This window comes from Ostrinia nubilalis, chromosome 24 (genome assembly GCF_963855985.1).
Source record: "Ostrinia nubilalis chromosome 24, ilOstNubi1.1, whole genome shotgun sequence".
Classification (NCBI taxonomy): domain Eukaryota; kingdom Metazoa; phylum Arthropoda; class Insecta; order Lepidoptera; family Crambidae; genus Ostrinia; species Ostrinia nubilalis.
This window is the reverse complement of record NC_087111.1, coordinates 7,454,034-7,477,853: the sequence shown is the minus strand read 5'-3', so window position 1 is coordinate 7,477,853 and position 23,820 is coordinate 7,454,034. Positions and strand designations below refer to the sequence as shown.

Sequence of the window (23,820 nt, the reverse complement as noted above, 5' to 3'; positions counted from 1 at the left end):
TTTTTGGGAATAATGTATTTTTTTCATCCAAGTTGGAGCAGCTGGTTTTGTAATTTTGATAACAATTTAGAGAAGCATTATTCAGGGTTACATAACAAAAAAAAAAAAATTTGGAAAAAGTGAAGATTTGTGGCAACACGAGTAAAAAGACCGTCACCGGGAGTAGAATTTTTTGATTTTTTTTAAATGCCTATTATTTTGACAAAATGCCACATAGATTTTTTTTTATATTTTTCTGATAACCAGCATAACTTGCCTCAACACCCAGTTCCGGCTTGACGTTACATTACGGGACACCCTGTATAGATGTTATAGTTCTTGCAACCCACGAAGGCGAGTGAGCTTTACTTGTGTGTGTACGTGTACATGCACATAACGATAGTGTAATGTCAATGTCTATCAAAACTTTTGAAAAACGAACAGTAGCGAGCCACGTAAAGCTCACTCGCCTTCGTGAGTTGCAACAACTATAACATTTCCAGTCATATCGTCTCGTTCTATCGCAAAGAATTACTATTTGATGAGAGCGACAGAAAAAACGGAAATAGGTAGCTGGAACTGTGTTTACTTACTATGTTAATGTTAATTTAATTTTAATTTGCACCAATCAGCAAAACATATAAGGATGAAATACTTTTTGGAGGCTGATTCATATGCCCAACATTGGAAGATATTGTTTAACGAGACAGTAACTGCTCATCTTGAACCTTTTTATCTTTGCCAACGTGCTATGGATGGACCCTGCTTAGAAATCCTGGTGTGACCTGTGTAAAAATGAAATGAACTAGCACCACCATTCCTTCCTGCCGCTGGGACTCCTTCATAGCTAGGATCTAAAGCTTGACTGTTTGTATAAAAATAATGAATAACCAATTGTGCTTATTTCCAGGACAATACTAGGTGGACTCACGTACATCACCATAAAGGGAGCCCTAAAAATCTACCACAAACAGATGCTCTACATCAGGCATTCCAGCAGAAAGATCTTAGACTACACGGAATCGAACCTGAAACTTTACAGGAGTAACACCACCACAGACGCCGTTTCCAGCACTAGGGATGATTCAGAACAGGTCGTTTAAGTTTTATGTATGTCTTTTTTGTATGGAATAAATGATTGGACGTTCGTATGGGCGTGTAGCTTAAGGGATGCGCAGTCGACAGTTTTTTGTCCATTGAATTTGTGATCAAGTTTGACTGGTGCCTGATAAAGGTTCAGATAGTTATCTGACACTTGTACAACGTCGAACAGTTCGTGACACCCAGTGACCAAAGTATAATAATTTGACAACCAATTGCAATAAAGACATGTTGCGAACTTATTCGCTACTTTGTCACTAACTATTTGACGCTGACTGTATGTAACGCGAGCTAACAAATAAAGGTTTCTGCTTACCGAAGACTTGTGACGCCAAAACTTGTAGTTTCTGACCATATAAGTTCAGTTATGGAAATTGTCGGCAAATAGTAAAACATAATTTTATGACCTATCAGATTGCCTTAACTAAAAATTTAGGCATCACCTTGGCCTTATTTTTAAACACATTTAAAAATAGCAGCTTAATTCCAGTAAGCGCCATCCATCCACCCCCTTTCATTTTTCATTTTGTGTTAAGTTTTTTACCTACGTATTGATTCATTAGATATATCTCACAGACCAACAGAAGATTTGAGAATTTTGTTACCCATTGGCACTATCTATAGTCCGGTCGCCGAGCACGTAGAATTTCGTCCAATGACCCCAAGCTACCCGTCCTTATCGCACGCACGTAGTGAGTGTGCGAGCGCGACAACAATATAATTATGTGCGAGCGATAAGAATGGGTAGCGACCGGACTTTAGGAACAGAACCCTACAAATATCGACTGACAAAATTACGTCGTCTGCGCCGGTCCTTAGCGAAAAAATCGCTGACACTTGACAGTACATTGACATAAATTTGACGTTGGAATTTGTGATTGTTTTGATTTTTGTATGGAAATTTATTCAAATGTAAATATGAACGTTGTAAGTACATCTTAATAACTAGTACTTGAACTTGTCTTAGTCGGAATTGTAAATAGAGGCCAATGTTCTTCACTCAATTAAAAATAATGATAATGAGCTTAATGTAATTTGTTTTTAATGTCTATTTTATTTAAATTCGTTTTCCAGCATGTTTTTGATTAAATATGTACTCTTAGCAACACCACACCATCAAAAATGATTATTTAGAAGCAAAAGAATAATTAATATGCTGTAGTACATTATAAAATCAATACCAAAAACTAAAGTTTGCTTACTTAACAACACAATTTAAATGTAATGTATTTTTATCATAATAAGTACATAATTTAAATTGTTAAACGCTCATTTCTAAAAATAAAACGTATGTTTCATGCACTTTTGAGTCTTCAACTATACAGCGCCACAATTACTCGGTGGAAAAATCTGGAACTATGTCTTTATTAACAAACTGTATTTTTGTCAAAAATTAACGATGTATTAAGTTAAGAATGTCTGTCAAACTGTCACTGTATAAATTGTTGTAAAGAATCTACGGAGTGCCTTTCATCGTGAGGAGAATAGATATTATAGCGTAGGGTAGTTGTAGAATGTGGGCAGTTTACATCGGGACGTTTACCAACTGACATCGTACCATTTTGAGGAATTTAATATAAATAAATAAATTAATTTCAAGATGCGCTAGTTTAGTAGCATGCACATTAAATCTATAAAGAAATAAATTGAATGGAGATACAGAGAAAAAAAATGACATGTGTCATGGTATTTGATAAATTGATCTGCAAATGTATTGAAAATAGGACTCTTATCCCTTTCTCTCGTTCTGAATAATCAGGATAAGTGAGAGAGACGGATAGAGTTACATCTAACCACAAAATGACATCAGCTCAGTTGATTTTGAAACTTATACTAAAGTCATACAGTTCAAAATCCATTGGATAACAAACAATTGACATTTCCTGACGATTGTAAAAGTACGTGTTCATGTAAACTGGCCCTCGAGATGCTTTGTTCTAAAAATGTCATTCATTAGATTAAAATTTAGAGTGTTAAAATAGCTTTATCCAAAACTATTTGTAAGCCGTGCACAAAAATGGGGACAACTAAAATGCAAGTAACTATCCCTTGTAACAGTCTGCGTCAAAATATAGTTCGTGACACCCAAAGTAGCCAAAAAGTTCGCAACACGTCTTTGTTACAATGAGGGCTATCGTTTTTATACTTAACAGTTGGCACCCCTGGCGATTGACAGAACCTTACTCTACAGTGGCGCCATCTTGATGAGCGCAAATGCGATAGTCCTCCTACCACTTTCGCGCTCACCAGCCGGCGCCACTGTCTTCGCTACTAGCAAGTGACAGGACCTTACTCTACAGTGGCGCCAACTGGTGAGCGCTAAAACGATAGCCCTCATTGGAATAAGGTTGTGTTGTCAACTTTTTGGCCACTTTGAGTGTCACTATTTGACGTTGACTGTATGACATTTGAACTGCCTGACAACTGCAAAATTGCAATTGGCTAATCCAAAGTAGACTCTAAGAAGCCTTACCTAGAGTTGTTTTTCAGTTTTCTCATATTTGTGCGCGGATTGTCCCTTGAATTTATAATGCTTTTTGTACTAAATTATAGATATTTTAAGATTGTGATGATTACGTAAATAAGTATCCTACTTATAATACTTTCTCGTTTCGTCCTACTAAAAAAACGAGTAATGTTGTTAACTTTAAATTTCCTAATTCTCGATTCATTGTAAATATTTAACGCAAATGTACTTTTGCTTTTGCAGCCTTTCTTCTTTGAATCGTTTCAATATTTCTAATATTACAAATTCGCTAGGTGCTAAAGATATAAAAGTTCAAAAGTAGACATAGTTTATAGTTGTTTGATACATGGTACTGTCAATTGTATCATAAAGTATACATACGCCTTTTTGGTAGCTATCCGTTATACTATCCAACGTAAAATGCACAATATCCCTGCTGTAATACTAAAATACACTATGTCAAATATAATATAGCAATAAAATTATATAATAATAGCAGAATTAGCAGAAGAATAGAAAAGGGACTTGAGCAATCAATTGACATCTGTCATTTGGCAAGCGTGACCTGAATGATGATGATTTTTTTGTAAATATAACAACAATGATTAAAAATGCAAGGGTTAAAAGCAATAAGTTATATACCGTTGTTTTGTTACAATCAGAGTCAAAAAAGTAGCCAAAAAGATCGCAACACGTCTTTGTTACAATGAGGGCTATCGTTTTAGCGCTCACCAGTTGGCGCCACTGTAGAGTAAGGTCCTGTCAATCGCCAGGGGTGCCAACTGTTAAGTATAAAAACGATAGCCCTCATTAGAATAAGGTTGTGTTGTCAACTTTTTGGCCACTTTGGGTGTTACGAACTATTTGACGCTGACTTTAATATGTAACTTTGTGGTTTATTTTTAGCAGTTACTTATCTAGTGGACATAAGACTGATCATCAAGTCTATGACATATCTTGCCATCACTATACAGCCGTGATTTTGAAAGAATAGATAATGATTTCTAATTGAAAAGATATAACGTTCAAAATTGCAAGTTCTTGAATTAAAAAGATAAAGACATAGTTAGAAAATACTTAGAAGATGTAGCTATAGTTAATTTAGCTGATTCGTTGTAAATTTAAATACGAAGGAATTGATTAAAATGCCCATTAAATATACTTGCAATACACTGTTTTTGAAAATACGGCTTTACCGGTGTGTTCAGTTTAATTTTAGTTTAGCTTTAGTGTAAAGGTGAGTATAGACTAGAGCATTTACTTGTAACAGAAACGCTTTTTATGACGAAACGTCGTACATTTTACCTGTATTGTACCATTCGTAAGAACTTGACATTACATAGAAACGCTCTAGTCGATACTGACCTTAATGATAATATTCGCGCTGTCATCTTTTAATGGTTGGCGCAAACTAAATTCTGTATTTTGATGTTAACGTGAAATTGTATAGTTTGTAATTATTTTGGTTCTTTATGTACTTGTGACTACGAACTTGTGTTCTTTCTGTTTTTTTTTTCTCTTTTTCATTTTATTGTACGCCGATCGTTTTCGCATACAAATAACAATTGACAATATCTGAAGGAAACTTAGTATAGATGGCGTTAACGGTGTTCTTAGGAATACTCAATTAGGAAGTTTTTGGGTGTATTATTTCTTCTTTTTTATTCGTATGTTAATATTATTTTTCTTGTATGTCTTCTGAACATGTATGTATCGACGATTAAGTATCAATACCCCCTGTAACATATATGATACATTTAAATTTTAAGAAACCCAACCCAGTACATACTATAATAATTATGTTACTGGAGGTGTTGATACTAACTTTTGTATTATGAAAGACGCTTAATTAAAACTGAGTTAATTTCAATATCTAAATAGACATAAACTTTAGTGAGAACCTAAAATTGAACATGAAAAAGTATACCCCTGGCCACACATCGCGATAACGTTCGGGCGACATCGATTTGACTGAGTAGCTAAATCTCGCGAATATACAAAAAAAGCATCGAAGTATATGCGAATGTGTGAATCTTCGGGTTATGGTCCAGGGGCTATTATTTTATACTGATCACAGGTTTAAGTCTAATCTTGAGTTCATACTTGAGCGTGGTTTCATAATCGTCGGTCGGTAGTCGGTAGTCACGAGGCAGTGCTAGTCGTTTGTATCTAGCTCTACGGAAGCGACTTTGTAGATATCGCGAACTTTTAACTTTGTCTATTATTGTACATTTTAAAACGAATATAAATATTTTTTATTAATCACGCGTCTTTCAATTAATTGCTAACCCATTCCTTTTTTCTTCTCTGCTTGACCTGTGGTTGACTGGAAGAGAACGTCTAAATGCCACCTGGCACTAAGTCCGCCACTGTACAATAGGAAAAAGAACTATGGAGGTTAAAATGATTTTTTTGTATCATATTTGGTACACAGGACTGACAAACCTAAAAAATACAGGGTGTTAGGTAAATGGGTATATGAGCCGACACTAGCCCATGTTAATATGGGCATATAATTGGTATGGTGAAGTCAGAAAATTGATATCTTCATTTAAATTATTTAAATTTTCATACAAATCGGATTTTATAAAATTTATTTTATATGAAAATTAAATGATGATATGAAATTTCTGTCTTCACCATACCATTTATATGCCCATGTTAACATGGGCTAGTGTCGGCTCATATACCCATTTACCTAACTAACACCCTGTATACTGTGTGGGTGCACAATAGGTAGGTACACAGATATGTAAATGAGATTGTTTTAATTCTTTGCGATTGCAATTTTTTCGCGTAATATGCAAACGAATATTTGACGTAAAAAAAGTTCAAGGTTTACGTTTTTGTACAATTTTACATTCAAATTCTGTGTGATTTTTGTACCAACAATTTAGTTAAGTTAGTTAATATTTCAATAGACGTGATGTTAGAAGCAAATTCGCGAATTTTGGTAGTGTTTTAAATAGCAATATAACAGCAGTTTTAAAAGTGGATTTCCTAAGGATTTGTGCGAGTGAAGTCAGTAAGTGGACAATAAACTAATTTGTAATAAAAATCTATAACAAAAGAATATTTTTATCCAGCATGTAACCGAAATTCAACATTTATTGCCGACCCAAATACATAATCAGTTTATTTACTCGCGAATTAAAAAACAAAACAGTATCGCCAAATCAAAAGGCTAAGCATCATTAAAATTGATAACGATAAACTAATTTACTATCGCAAGAAACAATTGATAAGCTTATCTTATCCTGAGATGAAATTATGGTTGGCAAAATGTACAATGCATGCAGTCTTTATTTGTGTTTCGCGCAGTGCGTTATCGTTTGCAAAAGGTGCATATCGGTAGAGGAAGTGTTAATAGACTTGTTATTAAAAGCAAGTAAGTACATTTTCGTTGCTAAGATGATTATCGGGCGATATGACGAGGGTAGATTGTTTAATTTAAAACGACCTTCGGATAGATCTTTTGATGTGTAAATTCGCTTTATTTGGGTATGTTTATGATAATTTTCTTGTGCGTTATATACTTGAGCGTAAAAATAGTCTTGCAGAGAAATCAGGGTATTTTCGGTAATAAATTCATAATGAAATCAACTTCGGTAAATGTAGCGACAGATTTGATGGAATAGTGACTTCAGGTAATAATATTTAGTAGTAAATTCAATCAGTTAATTAACAATTCCGGATGAGTTTCCCTGAAAAGTAAGTTAATTACTTATTGTAGGAAAATGAAAGAGGCAGGTGTTGTACCTACGTGTGTAATGAATCCGTCTCTACAAATCTACATCCATATAAATATCTCACGACTAGACGGTAGTTAACTAAGTAACGATATTAAATAACCAACGGTCTCAAAGCATGTAGTCTTTCAGTCGTGCTAGAGTTAGTGTTTCCCTAGTGATTAGATCTTTGTGGCCCTAAGACGGTAGATCAATTATGAAAATGTGCTTGTATCGGCTTGTTCTGAAAGGCTGAACCGATTTTTAAGAATTTTGAAATATAATCATTACTTACTTGTTTCAGGTAACCGACGATGTACAGATAATACTGCGATAGAATTCGATCGCTATGGCCAAGTACATAAAGTCTATATTCCAGCCGAGCGAGACCCGAAGGACGGTCAGTTATGAGGGCAGCAGTGAGGAGGACAGAACGGACCCTCCGCTTGATGGGAGGAGGAAGCTGTCTATATCCCGGTCTGGGAGGATGAGACAGGCTCAAAAGAAGCGGCTGTCTTTGAGCTTGGAAATCTATGGAGCTGATGTAAGTAATTGTTTTTTTGATAGAATATGGTCATCATCACAGACTCTGTTGTCATCATCATTTCATTCCACTGCGTGTTAGTGCCTTTTTTCTGTGGTGTGGATTTCAGCACGTGTTGAACACTAAGCCTTCCATGGAATCACACAACTTACGATCTCTCGCATTTTTCATCCAGATCCAGCTGTTATAAACTATGCCTTTGAAGAGAAAAATCTGTAACCAACCAGTGTCAATATTAAAATTAAAAAGTCCATTTCATAAAAAAAGGTCCGCAAAAGTTCCCTATCATGTTAAAGACTTCCTCCGTTCGCGCCATAACGGTAATGTGCTGTCCCAAGCACGAAAAACCAGGAATCACAGCATTGAAAGTTTGGTTTAAGCCTGTAAAAGTTAGGACACCATTTACTTTTTTGTAAAATTTAATTTATTGGAAAATCCAAATCCAAATTAAGCTTCCCGAAAACGCTATCGGACAGTAAATTAATAAAGTACAATAACAACCTAACAATATTCCTACCGGCGCGCACGCATCATGCACGATGTTTATCAGCTGATATGCATTTATTATGGAACAACAGTCAACAACTATGATATCAAAGTGCCGACACTTTTTATTACAAGTCACGTAATCACGTACATACGTACTAAGTTAACTAGTTTGTTAAACAACAATAAAATAAACAAAAAACTTGAAAAAATGTCTGCCTCGGATGAGATTTTACAAGTTTTTAATAACATAATTGACCCTTTGGTAGAGTGGTTCGCGTACCGGGCTAGCCTACTATGTAATGGCGCAAGTACACTATGCGGCAAATTGTCCAAGTCGAAGCGCTAGCCCGCACACCGAAGTATGGGCGACCCACGCGAGGAGAGGAGAAAGTAACCGAGATGGTGTTCACACAATTACGTCTTGGCCAATCTGCATAGTGTACTTGCGCCATAAGCGGTCGCGGGTTCGAAGACTTCGATCCCCGCACTTTATAAACATTGTTTGTATAATTCTTGGTTTCTCTTTCCTAACTCGAAGGAAGGTGACAGAGTTTCTTTCGCCACTTCTCAGCACCAGCCCATATGTTGTCTCGAAGTGGTGGTAGGGCCAGCTATTTGGGCGTGTATTAAGCGCCCTAGAAAAAGCCTAAGAACTGAATAAAAGCTTTGAGTTTGACTATATCCAACCGTTTCTCCTACAGGGCGAGAATCTCCCAACGGAAAAGCCGAAATCGGTGGAATACCACGTCAACCCTGCATCGCCCCCTGTCCAAACATTCACGAACCAGCGCCGGCGTAGTGGAGAGTCCAGGGGATCTTCGGACAGCGGGAAGGTCATCCTAAGAGGCCAGGGGAACCAGGTGACCGTGGTCTGTAAGGAGAATACTAGCCCTGTTGTGACGAGTCCTGATGAGGAAATCGATAGCGCTTTTGAGATTATTGACAAACCTTAGCATAGTTGGTTAGGATTAGGAAATAATGTCTGATGGAAGGGAGAGTTAAGCTTGGTATATACTAGAGGTTAAAGTACATACCAGTTGTAAGTAATCAACTGCCATTGTGTACTTACGCTAGCTAGCAATTATCATGCCTGTAGGTATACAGGGTGGAAACGATAAGTGATCTCACTCTATTATTTCTAAACTGATTACTGATCCTGAAAGTGCTTCACGAGCACTTTCAAACTGTACCAATAATAGGTTTCAGAATAAACTGGAACTATCCGAAAATTCAATGTTTCTAGCTGAAAGAGCTCGTGAAGCACTTTCAGGATCAGTAACCAGTTTTTCGATATCTTGTATAGTTTAGAAATAATCGAGTGAGATCACTTATCGTTTTAATGATAAAGTATCGTTTCCACCCTGTATAGCAAGATACACACATTTGATCGGATTTTTTTAGTTGAAAATAGTGGCATACATGGATTATGCAAATTGCATGCAAGTGTAGTGTATCCATAGCGCCAGTTACTTGCTCGTATCGTAAACAAGCATATGCAAGCTACTTTTCCGTTTTACTGGCGTAGGCTACTCGGACGTGTGGGGTGTCATTATTTTGTCCCTAGTGAACACACAGCTTTACCTAGTGTGTAGGTACAATTTATTTTAGTGTAAGCTCATTTGGGTACTTTTCTAGGTTGTTAGAATTCGAGAGAGTTCCTTTTGTCGTATAATTAAAAGTGATTTTATAAATTAATACTACCTTTTAGCAGTAGGTACCTACATAATGGATTATAGTCTTTTTCACCTAAGATGATCCGTATGACGTTTCGAGTTTGAAAGATTTAGAGATGTCACATAACTAAACCATAGCGATTTATCTATCGATTTTTTTCGAAGTGTTAATAAAACCTACTTTTAGAGAAATATTTTGTATAGGTGTTATTTAACAAAAAACATGTTTTTTTTTATTACAAATATTATTGTAACAATTTTTTTATTGATAATATTCAAATTTCATGGTTCGTGTTAAAAAAAAACGATTCCTAAATAGTACTGGTTCTGTTTCTTTAAATTAAAAACTATTAATTTATTTTCAATGCGTTTATTAAAGTCAATAATTGAAAAATATAGTTGATTTTTGTGATGTTTTTAATAACTAAGTATTCACTGCAATCGATTAATGAACCGCGGAAATAATCGATTTTATTATACAAGAAATACCCCAGCACTAAATCTATTCCGTTTCACACATTGCGTACATTAAATAAAAAATATTTTTACATCGTATTTAATTAAAATATAATCAATAAACTCAGATTTTACTATATATTTCAAGACAAGTAGTTAAATTTTTTTTATTATATTGCTAATAAAATACAAATATTTTTTCAAAAATATTCTGCATATGTAGTATGCGTAATATGGATAACCTTGAAGTGTCATACGGATCATCTTACGTGAAAAAGACTATAGTGTACCTACAGGTTCTGGAATCTAGATTTATCTCTATATTTAGAATGGAATAATTCCCAGTTTTATGTGATATAGTGTTGTTAACTTACACGAGTTGTTTTAACTATTGTTCGATATCTACTTGTATCTATATTTTTATAGTTATAATTATGTTTTTGGCGCAATGATACTAATGACGAGTGCTTTCTGCTACAGCATTTAAGGTAAATCATTTTATTTCTAAAACATGTTGCAAATTCTGTAACGTAATTGAGTACCTACCTACACTCGACCAGTTAGGCCCAGAACAGACGGTGAAACGCAACTGCAACTTTCTGATGAATGACACTGAAACTGAAAGTTTCAAACTGGTCGCGTCATATGTGGTCTCTCAACGGACGCTATGGCAGAAACTTAGATGCAACTCAAAAGTAACTATCAGTTGCAGTTTCGTTGCAGTTGCGTTTCACCGTCTGTTCTGGGCCTTAAAGACTACATTTTTTGATGCAACTTGGCTGTCTCTATCGACTTGGTCGTATTATAGTTATTAGTATCAGTTTAAATATCTTAGTTTAAGTCAAATTTCCGACTGTGAATGATATTGTAATTAAAATTAATGTTTATATTGATTAGATTAAAAGACTGATTGCTATACGTTATTTTTATTGGTAAACTAAGGTCTTTAGTTCTTAAATATCTGACCTAAAAACGGTGACATTTAACGAGTTCATTACCTCGTTAGTTAGTTCGTAGTAACCGCAGACAATCTTTATAGGTCACATTACCTAATTAATTTAATAAAATTATAATTTTTGGCACATACAGTAATAAAACATCCCGCACTTACTAAACATGTACATAATACGTGCACAATAAAATGCATTGCGGTTATAAAATTGCATTTTATAATCCACTTATAATAATAATATACCTACTGATACCTTATCAAAGTATAATCGTCGGTCTGAAACTTAGGCGGTAGCTATTAAAATAATATTTATCTAAATTACGATAATGTATCTAGTTACACAGAAATTATATTTTTTTGGCTCATTTGATATCTATACAGATTATTTATTAGGCAGACTAGGTCTGACAGATTTGTAAACTAAAATAGCATTTATTGCTATGATCGTATGCTACATTTTCGTAGAGATGGTCAGATTAGGGAAACCTAGTAATTGTTTTAGTTTTTTGAGGGTAAACCCTCAGATATTTATCAATAATGATAAAGACAGGAAAGTCTATTGGTCTAATTAAATCATAGGATCAGTAGTACTTGATACATCTGCTGACAAGGGCGAAGTCTATATTTGATGTAAATCATCATGTGGACTTTTTAGACTGACGTTACAACACGGGTGTCAGGATTTTGAGTTACTTACATAATAAGAGTGGATTCGACCAAACAAGAGTAAACATTAATCTCAGAATAAAGTCAGTTTTGACATAATATTTCCCATACTGAAACTGTCAACATGCCAGGAGTTATTCTCGGATAAAAGTTTGGTCGAATCGGGCCTAACTTCTTTGCGTTATAGGTCGCTCAATAAGAGTTGAGGCCATCAACACAAGCAAAGATTTGTATCTGTATACGCTGACTGACTGTCGTACTGACTAGTGCTTTCTGTCTCGCTTGCAGACAAGCGGGAGGTAGCTAGTGTATTCGATATTTAAACTTTAATGTTCTGTAATATGCAAATCAGTGTGAGTACAGTACCCGGCAATAAATATTGCACATCGACCTTTGGAAAGAGACAATCGGTTAATTTCGGCTCGTAGAGCGTTATCTCTGTCGCACACTACCTATACGATTGACAAAACGTCATTGACAAAACATTATTCAATGAAAATATTGTCCGAACCCTTAGTATTTCTCTTCGACAAATACTTTAACACATTGTGAACAACTTTTCTTTCACGACTATAAAAAGATTTTAGCAATTTAATTCACAAAATCAATTGCACACATTTAAAATAGTTTGTTTACACTTTGACAAAACGTCATTGTCAGTCGTTGTTCACTTGAACAACAGAACGCGACAGAGATAACGCTCTACGAAACCGAAATTAGTATCGGATGTGCGATGCGTACGATGCGGACAGGTGGACGCACTTATATAAGTTTCTATATAAATAATACTACGATCCGTTGCGTGTGATACGTCCGATGCGTACGATACCGACATGTGGACACTTAGCTTTAGTGTTCACCTCAACCAGAGTAAATACAAATGAGTAGGTCATCTTCATAGAAACGCACGGGCGCGGTTTGTATGTGAGCGCGCCAACACGTATGCGGCGCGCACGCACACACTGACAAAATTTAGCATGGATTATCGAGGAGCCAGTCGTGGTTGCGCCGAATTTTGTCAGTGTGCGTGCGCGCCGCATACGTATATTGGCGCGCTCACATACAAACCGCCCTAGGTGCGTTTCTATGAAGATGACCTACTCATTAGTATTTACTCTGCCTCAACTTTCGTTGAGCGACCTATACTGGACGCATTTTAATTTTTAATCGACGTAATTATGTGTAATTATTCTCAGTCATCATTTTCTTCAAAGAGGAAAAGAAAGAAGCTTTTGAACCAGCAGTGGACTGCAACTGACTGAACTGAAGATTGGTTACCAAATTCCACTACCAGTGAATATAAAATACTATGAAAAATGATTTTGATCAATAAAACAAGTCAAGTAAAAATAGCTTATCACCTATATTATTTACAAATTTTAATATCAGTTACGTACATAAGTAAGGATTACACTTTCATCTTCTTCTTTTTCGGCTTGATGGGCAGAGGCCCTCCGATCTTGAACACGGTACTGAAAAAAATAGTTTAATTATAAAAGAATTATCCCACAATTTAAACTTGAGATTCCTTATTTACGGGAACCACAGCCTATTTTGCCAGATTAAAATGAAGGTTTAGATATAACTGACACAATGTCAGAATGTCAGTGATATTAACGCTTTCTTAAAGTTTACTGCATATCGGTCTATCTATACGAGACTTCAGTAAAACGACCTGTTTTTGTGATTCTGACAGATAAGTTCCAAATAGGTAGTTGGTAAATGGTGGTTACTGAATATCAGTATTTCTATCCGAGTTATGTGTTAAACCAAGTTGTAGTTTATCTGACAGATAAGTTCCTAATAAATAACCTATCAGGGGTTTCTGAAGGGGTCAAAAATACTCAATCGTTTTATAATAATTATGTTGAAATTAAATATAAATTCAGTAGCAAAATAAAGCATATCGTATCGAACGAGACGCGTTCATATCGTAATTAGAATCTTGATAACATTATACATAATCACTTCTTTCTAGAATATGATAATTCTAAAAATACTCACTGGCAAGTCGTGCAGATTGGACTGAATTTGCAGAACACTGAAACAAAAAAAAATGCAGTTAATATTATGTTTTAAATTAAACTTATACCTAGGATTTAAATCTCAATTTAAGCCACAGTTCAACTAGGGTGTAACTTTTAATAAGGGGGATAGTATGTAGGTAGGCCATTCTCAGGCACTTAAGGTCTCAAATATAGCTTGGTGTATCAACACTTCGGATCAATATAATATCGGCTGATTGTGAGAAGTGGTGGTACAAACTGTCTCTTACTCAATCACTATGGATTATTAATCGATCATAAATTGTTTAGGTAACCAGTAGAATCGATATGAATAATATCAATTTCGTTCGTTGGTTTAAGCTTAATGACGTCGACTGCTGTACTACGAAAAGGCCTCCCCCAAGGATTTCCACAAAAATCGTTCCTGTTCCGCCCGCATCCAGGTACTTTCCGCGACCTTGACCAGATCGTCGGCCCACCTAGTGGGGGGTCTGCGTCTTCCGGCCCGTAGTCATCACTCGAGAACTTTTCTGCCCTAGCGACTATCACCTTTAGGATCTATGTGCCCCACCTACTTACACTTGAGTTTAGCAATTCTGCGACATGTAGCGGGTCCAATGACAGTTTAACTTTCTTCCGGCACAAACTTGACCATCACTGGTTGGATTTTAATGGCGGTCAAGCTGTAGATCCTGGCTACACAGGAGTTGTAGCGGTGGGAAAGAGAGGCCTTATACAGAAGCTCAAAGTTGCACAGCGTGCTATGGAGAGGGCTATGCTCGGTGTTTCTTTACGAGATCGAATCAGAAATGAGGAGATCCGTAAACGAACTAAAGTCGCTGACATAGCCCGACGGATTAGCAAGCTGAAGTGGCAATGGGCAGGGCACATAGTACGCAGAACTGACGGCCGATGGGGCAGCAAGGTTCTGGAATGGAGGCCGCGTACCGGAAAACGCAGCGTGGGACGTCCACCTACAAGGTGGACCGACGACGTAAAGGTAGCAGGGAAGCGCTGGACGCAGGCCGCTACCAATCGATCAACATGGAAAGCATTGGGGGAGGCATATGTCTAATCTAGATATTAGCACGTCACTACCTTGTTTAATACGAGGGTGGTCTGAAAAGTTTCCGACCTAACATAGATACAAGATTTTTTTTCTTTAAATTTATTTTTATTTTTCTACATAGTCTCATCTACAGTAATTAGTCGGCGCCAAAACTCGGATTTATTGCGCCTAAACTGCGCCAACAGAGCATTGGAAATGTTCATTCGAACACGTCGTTGGTCTGACGTTAGCAAACGCGGCACCCAACGCGCGGACAGCTTTCTCATGCCTAAATCTTGATTGAATATGTGACAAACACGTTCTTTGGACATTTTCATTGCCTCTGCTATCTCTTTCACTTTAATTCGGCGGTCGTCTAACACCATTTGGTGAACTTTAGCGATGTTATCGTCAGTAGTTACAGTTTTTGGACGTCCCGAACGTTCATCATCTCCCAAGCTCTTACGGCCACGTTTAAATTCGGCTGCCCAAAATTTTACTGTGGTAAATGACGGTGAAGAGTCCCCGTACACAGAATCTAACTCATCTTTGATTTGCGTAGGGATATTCCCTTTCAAAAACAAATATTTTATGACAGCTCATACTCGATTTTTTCCATTTTCACAAAAATACTCACATCGACTCACTCAAACGACTTTCAAATAAAAACCGCGCGTCAAAAATGGCTGAAACTTTGAAGTGTTGCTGTCAAAAGATGCACAATTACATTCCCTGATTTTAATTGATGTGTGCTGCCATCTTCACGTTGAGGTCGGAAACTTTTCAGACCACCCTCGTATACCACGCAATCTTGTATACCCATTCTTATGATACACCATACAAGAATGCATGGTAAATTCAGTGAACTGCTCCTGAATCGAATGTACCTACTACTACTATTTCTATTTATTTATATTAACCGGCAGACAGTGGTGACTGAGTTTGTTGCGGCGCTTCTTCTCAGCACTTGCCAAATGTTGGTCTCGAAGCGCGGGTAGGGTAAAAAGATTATGAGACATGTAGAGGCTCCTTAAGAGCATATGACGATTTGTAAGAACTATTTATTAGTCTAAACAAATAAAGAAATTTTGACTTTGACTTTGACTTATGTTCAGCAGTGGACGTCCTATGGCTGAAATGATGATGCCTCAGGCAGGCACATATTATCGTTTCCACCCTGTATGAAGCCGGGGCCACTTACCGCTGAGGCAGACGGAGCAGACGTAGCCGATGGTCAGCAGCTCGCGGTGGCAGAAGCAAGCCGCGCGGTAGTCGACCCGACCGCGACCAGGCAGCACTAGTTTCACGCGTTCTGACGCCTCAGGAAGGAACACCCACTGTAGGTCATTTAAAGCATCAACGTTAGTCTAGGGGCCATTCATTTATTTACTATGTACGAATATTTAAGCTAGTTTTTGATCCCCTCCCTATTATAAGAATACGCCCATCCCCTCGCCCTGTTTCATATTCATAACGTTAGAATTTAAAGGAAAAAATGAATACACGTTTGACGGTTCACACTCGTTCACACTGCTCCGGTCCAGTGATACTGCCGGAACTTCGCAGTGACAAAACGTTCGGTAAAAATGCCGGTCCTGGCAAAAAATTATGGATCTGGAATAATGGGAATAGCTTCATATAAATTGTACAGCCACTAGCTCTTCCGGGAGTTTTATCGGTCCGGCGTAGTGGGAACCGGGCCGTAGACTTTAACTTTTATCTGAGTTTTCGAATGGGACGGTCTGCGTCAAGTCCAAAAAAAGACGGATAGTAAGAGTAGGCGCACACCGTTGATTTTTAGTTGGCCGATAGTTGTGCCCGATTTTAATTTGTATGAAGAATCGGCCAAATCGAATCGGCGTAGTGTGCGCACTCCCATACATGCCCATACTGATTAACTGCCCGACTAAACTATCAGCCGACGAAAAATCAACGGTGTGCGCCTACTCTTAAGTATTTACTTTGGGGACTTAGAGGTGTTTGTACTAACCAGTAGATACTGCAGCAGGCCTTCTAGCGAGGGCACCAGCAGGTAAAGACCCCCAGTGATGTCGCAGCCCTGCTGGAGTAGGCTCAGGTGCTTGTCGAGTGAGCACACGTCGATTAGCACTTGCTGCTTCTGCAATCGTCAGGTCATTTAGTCTCCAGTGCAGGAAGAAGATCTCTAATTCAAAAATCAAATAGCACTGTTTGTTTTCCTAAGAAGGTAAAATAAAATAATAAATAATTTTACCAGAGGCACATGCAGGATTTGGTTTACAAAGTAAAATAAAATCTATAATAATATTATAAATGCGAAAGTAACTCTGTCTGTCTGCCTGTCTTGCTTTCACGCCTAAACCACTGAACCGATTTTGATGAAATTTGGCATAGATAGTTTGAGTCCCGGGAAAGGACATAGGATAGTTTAATCTCGGTTTTTGAAACAGGGACGCGAGCGATAGTTTTTCCGTGACAGACAAAAATCCACGCGGGCGAAGCCGCAGGCGGAAAGCTAGTAAAATAATAAATAAATTTACCAGAGGCAAATGCAGGATTTGGCTTACTCTCCCCATGCGGCCATGGTCAGAAAGGTTGAGGAGGTTGAAAGTTACAATACATGCTTCCATAAATCTATTTGTTACCTTTTCACACTTAAATCAGACTGATGCCTGTTTTCACCATCAATCCCTAATTTTTAAGTGACCCATATGAAAACAAAATTCTGTTTATGTCCTAATTTTTACCTAATTAGGAATTGATGGTGAAAACAGGCATGATTTTCATGAACTTTGGTATGTAGATAGTGACACCGAATCGAATTACTGTCAAATGAAATAAAATTTGTCTGAGATCATTTTCCTAAACACCAAAATCCTAGTAAATATGAATGACATGATTACCTGTGCTGTGAAGAAAACATTCATATAGTTGATATATTGCGCGGCGGTGTCGGAACTGCCCGTCACTATGAGCACGCGGCTGCTTAGGCGTAAACCTGGTGGTGATTCGCGGCGCATCTGGAGAGGAGAGACATTTATTGAAATGGGACAAACTAATTATAAATGTGAAAGTTTGTGTGGATGTCTGAATGTTTGTTACTCTTTCACGCAAAAACTACTACTACGGATTTTGATGAAACTTTACAGTATTATTGTTTATAGCCCCGAATAATATACTATAGGCTATTATTTATGACGATCTGTGACAACTATATTTCACGCGGGTGAAGCCGCGGGCAAAAGCTAGTACATAATATAATAAATGGTAGAGAGAAAATGAAATACTAAAATATACCAGAATTTTAATATTCCATCTGAAAAACATGGTAGGACATCAGTCTAAGACACACACAAAGACAAGGGCCTTTTTGTTGCTGAAATACTGCTCGTATATGTAAAATTTCCTTGTTCGTATGTATCAAATTATACTTTTTACTTGATATTTGGTTAAAAATAAAAAATATGTAAAGTTTTTACAATAAAAGTTTTAACTTACTCTTGCTATGAAACATAGTGCCATCGCTAAAGCTCCTGCTATCAAAGATTCACCAGGTTTCTCTTCCTGAGGTTGACTTTTGATTAAATTTACCAGTCTACAACAAGATATACATGTCAATATTGAATACTATATGGGAATTATAGTTAAATAAATAATACAAATAGCAAATGTACCTGGATTTTACTGTTTTCTCAACTAATGTAAATACTTCATACTGTCCATCAATTTGTCTGACGTCCAATGGTTTTCCAGGTGCAGGGTACAGATATTCACTGAAAATTAACAAAAACCTGTGGTTAAAAAATCAGTATAAAGTTTTTTATAAATACATATTAGTCACCGAAGGTAAAAAAGGATTTGGTCAACAACATACCGAACAATATTACAACTAATCGACCTCCCTATAACTTGACTCCTCTCTTAACAGTGTGGTAGAAGCAGAGAGGATAAGATCATTCCCACTCTTCTTTTAGATATAAATGAGCAACATACCTTTTATGAAAATGGCAGCCAATAACAGCGAGTTGATTCAGAGCCTTTTGCATCAAGTGTGAGTTGGCAAACGCTATGACAGCGTCCAGACATCCTGTCAGCACTTTTGGGTCCTCTGTGATGTATCGCTGGTTGGGGTTTGTATCAACAATTATTACTAGCAGGCTGCTGTCTGATGGTGCTAGAAAATAAACAAATAATATTATCAGTCAATGGGACAGTCCATACCTAAAAAAATATATTAGTAGATAGATAGTTACTTAATCTTATGCATAAAACAGTTTGTGATGAATGACTGGAAGTATTATGACTTAAAAGATGTTCATGTTTGATAAAAATAAGTTTGTGTATGTTTTTGTAGTCCAAAATATAACCTAAAACAGCATATTATTTACTCCGTAATAATGCTATAACAGATGATTACAATAGTTGAGAATATTCATGGGGGACATCCAAAACGGTCCAGAGTTAAGAGAGAACAGAAGAAAGAGAATTTAGTTAAAAAAATGTACATGTAAGAAGAAATACAAAACAATAAGTACTGTAGATTAGATAGTAAACACTTACCTTCGTCGTCAGCCATTTTGTGTAAGGATCACTGAATAATGTACAAGATTGCACTGTATAGACTATTGTTAATTAATATTAAATAAAAATGCAAAATATCTGCAAAATGCATCCGCCGCAGTTTGGTTTCTTCACATTTTGTCAGGTTGGCTGTCACTGTCATTGTCATTACGCTGTCATGTGTCAAGAGGCCTATTTGAACTTTTGGTAAGGGTTAACGTTACGTATAACGGTATTTATAACGTTATTTTTGCTGGTCTAGCATTAATTTATTGATTTCTTCATTTATTGTTTGTTTTTATGTATTTGCAATTTTGCATCGTGTATTTTTAGATTCTATTGAACGGTCGTGATTTTCCATTGTTAAAATTTTGACCGGAAGTATAACGGAATAGCAGATTTTCAAAACTTCCGGTTAATTTTATTTGAGATATTTTGATGAAATGTTGATCATCATTTTTGCAAATTCCACAACTTTTAGTGCCATGAATTTGTAATAAACTCAGATATTTATTGCTAACCAATAACCATTCAAATTCTAATTTCTTTATTCATAACCAGGTGTTTTTACATATCTATATTGCGATCGAGGAATTCTTTTAAGTAAATAAATACTTGTGGTAGAATAACCATTGGAAAGTATAACAGGTAAATTTAAAGATAATGGGTTAGGGGAGGTCCAATGGGCAAGCAACTTGAGGTATAGGACTTTAGGAGCATGCTCATGAAAAAGTTTCATTATTACACAGTGAAAAGTGTAAAATCGTTTTTACAATAATTATTCGATAGAGTTAAGATAACCGAAAGTGGCAAAATACTGTTTCTATTAGTTTAATGGCTCAAAGAATTATTCAATTATCAAATCAAACTATTTGGAAGGTCCATCAACCTGCACAGACAACAAATTAATGAGCATGCAAGTAGAACGGTAGCATTCCCCCGGCGCGTGCGCCTATCAGTTGTTTATTAATCTAATTAATTGTTTAGGAGCCCCTCGCGGACACACGTCGCGATGCCAGTGATACATATTTGTCACGGGCGCATTCCTCGCGTTCTGATGGTAGTACAAATAAAATTGTTGTCAACAATTCATCATTTTTGAAGGCTCGGCATTTTGAAAAAGTATGCTTAGAATGTAACCTACATGCATTCGTTTGTTTTACTAAAAGCATTAGGTAATTAAAGTCCTGTACGTACTCATAAGTACCTATATTAGCTTTATGAATTTAAAGTAAGGTAGACTCACTTTTCCACACAACAGTCCACATTTTCTAGTATTATACCTACCTATGTAGGGCTCTACCTGGGTGAACGACGCCCACCAACAAACCTTGAAAATGTCTTCCGAAGTCTAGGTGGAACTAATATACCTACGTGTACGGGGCTAGGCAGTCTGGACATTCTTTCGCGACTCTTTCCCAGACTTTACCTTATCTACCAAATAAAAAAAAACACATTTCAACTGCAAAGATGCTACTAGATGTCCTGCGTGGTACAGGAATAGGACACTCTCTTCACGGTCTTCCTACAACAAAAAAATGGCGCATGGTCCTCACACTCAACGTAGCAATATGTTTACAATACCTACCCTAAACCTATTATGACACGTAAATATACTCGTAGTGCGTGTATCAGTGAAAATTATCATAACCGTTCGTCATTGTCCCACAAAGTTATCGTATCTAACGCGGGCCCATTACATGATTCACGTATACCTGTATCGTAAGACGGGAGCTTATTATTGCATCCGAATTGTCTCTCGACAGAGATGACGGCGCGATACGACGAAACTTATGTCATCTGTCAAAATACATGTTAACAGTGCGTATGGAGATCGGCCCTGATAAGCGCGCGAGGCGGCTGTACAGTAGAAGCGATGCGCTTTGCAAGATTACATTATTTTGAGAATAAGTTTAAATAGGAATATGATATGACAGGCAGGTTTCCTGTTATAACTTAAACATAACCGGTGTTTTTTGGATGGAATTTGACAGATTTTTGAAGTTAAAGTAAGATGGTGCAACCCAGCCATAATTAGCTCTACTCTACATGAGCGAGTTAACGACAAAAGGGATCATCGTGGAGTTAATAAAATGTCTGTTGTTTTCACAAGCGCTCAGGGGATATAAAGAGAGTTCCGGTTCTGTTTTATCATCATCATAATCATCAACAGCTCTTTACAGTCCAGGACTATGAGCCTTCTCCACTAAAGTGGAGGGTTTTGCCATAAACCCCACGCTTATGTTTTATGTGGAGCACTAACTACTTCCTAAAAAAACCCGAAGCGAAGGATTCCAACTGTTACGTTTATAACTTTCTTCAGCTAGAACCGGTCAGATCAGAATAATTTGAAAATATAGCTTCGCATCCAGTGGAACTCCTCCCGGGATGGCACAAGCGACATGACAGCGGCGCTAGCTGTCATTTCACGACATTGTTTATGCCAGGCTAATGATATGGCTCATTTGAATGCCGGTGGTCCCCGGAAAACTGCGCCGGTTTTTGCGAAGACATGTAAATCGAAGACGATGTTTTGACTTTTGATGAAAAAGTAGCCGTAATTTAAGTAGATGTAGAGAAAGAGGCAATTTTTTATTGAAGTCGATTGAAGGCTGAACTGAGGCAAAATATTATAGTACTTAAACTTATACTAATCTTGTAAAAGTGTTAAGAAATTAGAACAAAACCACTCAAAACTGTAGCCCGTATTCTGATCTGAAAGAACGTTAGGTTTAATATTTCACAATGCCTCACTTCAATGACTGCCTGTAATGAGACAGGCATCTATCATTTTAAAACAAGCCTGATGAAGAAAATTTTAATTTAATACACTGTCATAGCTCTTTTACAGTTAAGTAATATTAAGTAAATAATGATTCTAGTCCCTGTAATTAAGACTGAGGTTTCTGCCAAAATAGACGACTAATTAGTTTAATAATAAGGTTCAGTTTTAATCATCTTAACACCCCGGCCCATTAGTCCGAGATTAAGTTGCAACTCCCCTTTAACGGTTTAATTAAATCCCAAAAGTGCACCCTCAGAGCCAGCCGAAAATAATTAACACTCGGTAAAGTTAACTTTATTTGAACGCTCGGTTGTAATTGAATAACGTTGTTTACAAGTCCGTGCCGCGGCCAGGCGACGGTGAATTAGCGTCCAAAATCGAAATGTGAGTGCAAAAGAAGCAAGGAACGAAATAATTATTCACGTTCCGTTTCATAATGGGAAAGCGCTACCGTTTCGCCTTAATAGCTCGCTTGTTCTCAGAATTTAATTACACAGCGCCCAGATTAGCCGTGCGTTCCGTTTTGTTAATAACTCTAATAATGGATGCTCCAACTTCGCAAATGTTACGACCTTTGCCTAACTAAACTATTTATTTATGTAGGCTGTATACGTTTGTGATCATGTTTTTGTTAGAGACTTTGTTTTTGGCGGGAAGTCGAAAGTTTTTTTGTAGTACTGTGATTGGTTTTTCTTCGTATACTGATGCCTTTTTAATTCTCTGAAACTAAATTGAAACATCCACCTGAAAAACGAGTATGGAACGAGTATGGAACGAGTATATGTATAAAGAAAATGATCACAAAAATAATAACCTATGTCATATGCAGTAAATACCCAAGAGCCTTTAATTTGTTAGTGATCTTTGTTTGCCTCACTACACTTAACAATCGGTACTCACAATAAAAATACCAATTTAATGCTAGATACAATTGAAGCTATAGCTTCAACTATTTTTTCGATCATTTTTTGTGTTAGCCGGCCAGTGATGGTAGGACAATAGCACGTTGAAAAAAAGACATCGAAAAGTACTCCGAAATAGGGATATTCCGATACTAATAAATACGAGTAGGTACTCGATACTTTTGATTCGATACCAAGTATTTATTGTATCGAATCAATTTTGCGATACATAATCGGTATCGAAACAAAAATACTTGGTATCGAATCGAATCAGCAAAACAACCGAAAACAATAAAAAAAACCGAGAACGCATCATACAGAACTGAGAGAGCAAAAACAGTCAGCTATAGTTGACCCACGCTGAACTGTCCCACCAAACTCAATGACAGGGGGGCGCTACCATCGTTCAACTATATGGTTTCCAACATGGCAAAAATCTGAACAGCGATCCGGTATTGACGGTGGCGCCCCACTGTCAATGTCAT

The 23,820-nt window shown here is 36.9% G+C and overlaps 3 protein-coding genes across 3 annotated transcripts in view; 2 read left to right on the top strand and 1 right to left on the bottom strand.

Annotated features, from left to right (window-relative positions):
- LOC135083652 (E3 ubiquitin-protein ligase MARCHF5) overlaps positions 1-5,810 on the top strand; it is a 28,025-nt gene extending 22,215 nt beyond the window's left edge. Inside the window, exon 10 of the mRNA XM_063978358.1 lies at positions 890-5,810. Within this exon, the coding sequence (XP_063834428.1) occupies positions 890-1,082 (193 nt within the window). The 3' untranslated portion in view covers positions 1,083-5,810. The remainder of the gene's footprint in view (positions 1-889) is intronic.
- A 1,019-nt stretch (positions 5,811-6,829) lies between these two features.
- On the top strand, positions 6,830-11,353 carry LOC135083991 (uncharacterized). Its single transcript, XM_063978750.1, has 3 exons — positions 6,830-6,935; positions 7,580-7,819; positions 9,010-11,353. The coding sequence occupies exons 2-3, from the start codon at positions 7,625-7,627 to the stop codon at positions 9,259-9,261; spliced, it is 447 nt and encodes a 148-aa protein (XP_063834820.1). The 5' UTR covers positions 6,830-6,935; positions 7,580-7,624; the 3' UTR covers positions 9,262-11,353.
- Positions 11,354-13,399: 2,046 nt separating this feature from the next.
- LOC135083741 (general transcription factor IIH subunit 3) lies at positions 13,400-19,774 on the bottom strand. Its single transcript, XM_063978477.1, has 9 exons — positions 19,649-19,774; positions 19,082-19,262; positions 18,763-18,861; positions 18,587-18,683; positions 17,992-18,108; positions 17,100-17,228; positions 16,311-16,446; positions 14,060-14,096; positions 13,400-13,527 (listed from the first exon to the last, which is right to left on the bottom strand). Exons 1-9 carry the CDS (start codon positions 19,662-19,664, stop codon positions 13,464-13,466), a joined length of 876 nt encoding a protein of 291 aa, XP_063834547.1. The 5' UTR covers positions 19,665-19,774; the 3' UTR covers positions 13,400-13,463.
- Between the last annotated feature and the right edge of the window lie 4,046 nt (positions 19,775-23,820).

Coding starts and splice junctions, on each gene's coding strand:
- LOC135083991 (XM_063978750.1), top strand. CDS start 7,625: ATGGCCAAGTACATAAAGTCTATATTCCAGCCGAGCGAGACCCGAAGG. Junction 7,820..9,009: donor TGGAAATCTATGGAGCTGAT/GTAAGTAATTGT, acceptor TTTCTCCTACAG/GGCGAGAATCTCCCAACGGA.
- LOC135083741 (XM_063978477.1), bottom strand. Junction 18,862..19,081: donor GGCTGCCATTTTCATAAAAG/GTATGTTGCTCA, acceptor GTTAATTTTCAG/TGAATATCTGTACCCTGCAC. Junction 14,097..16,310: donor CTGCTCCGTCTGCCTCAGCG/GTAAGTGGCCCC, acceptor TTTTTGTTTCAG/TGTTCTGCAAATTCAGTCCA.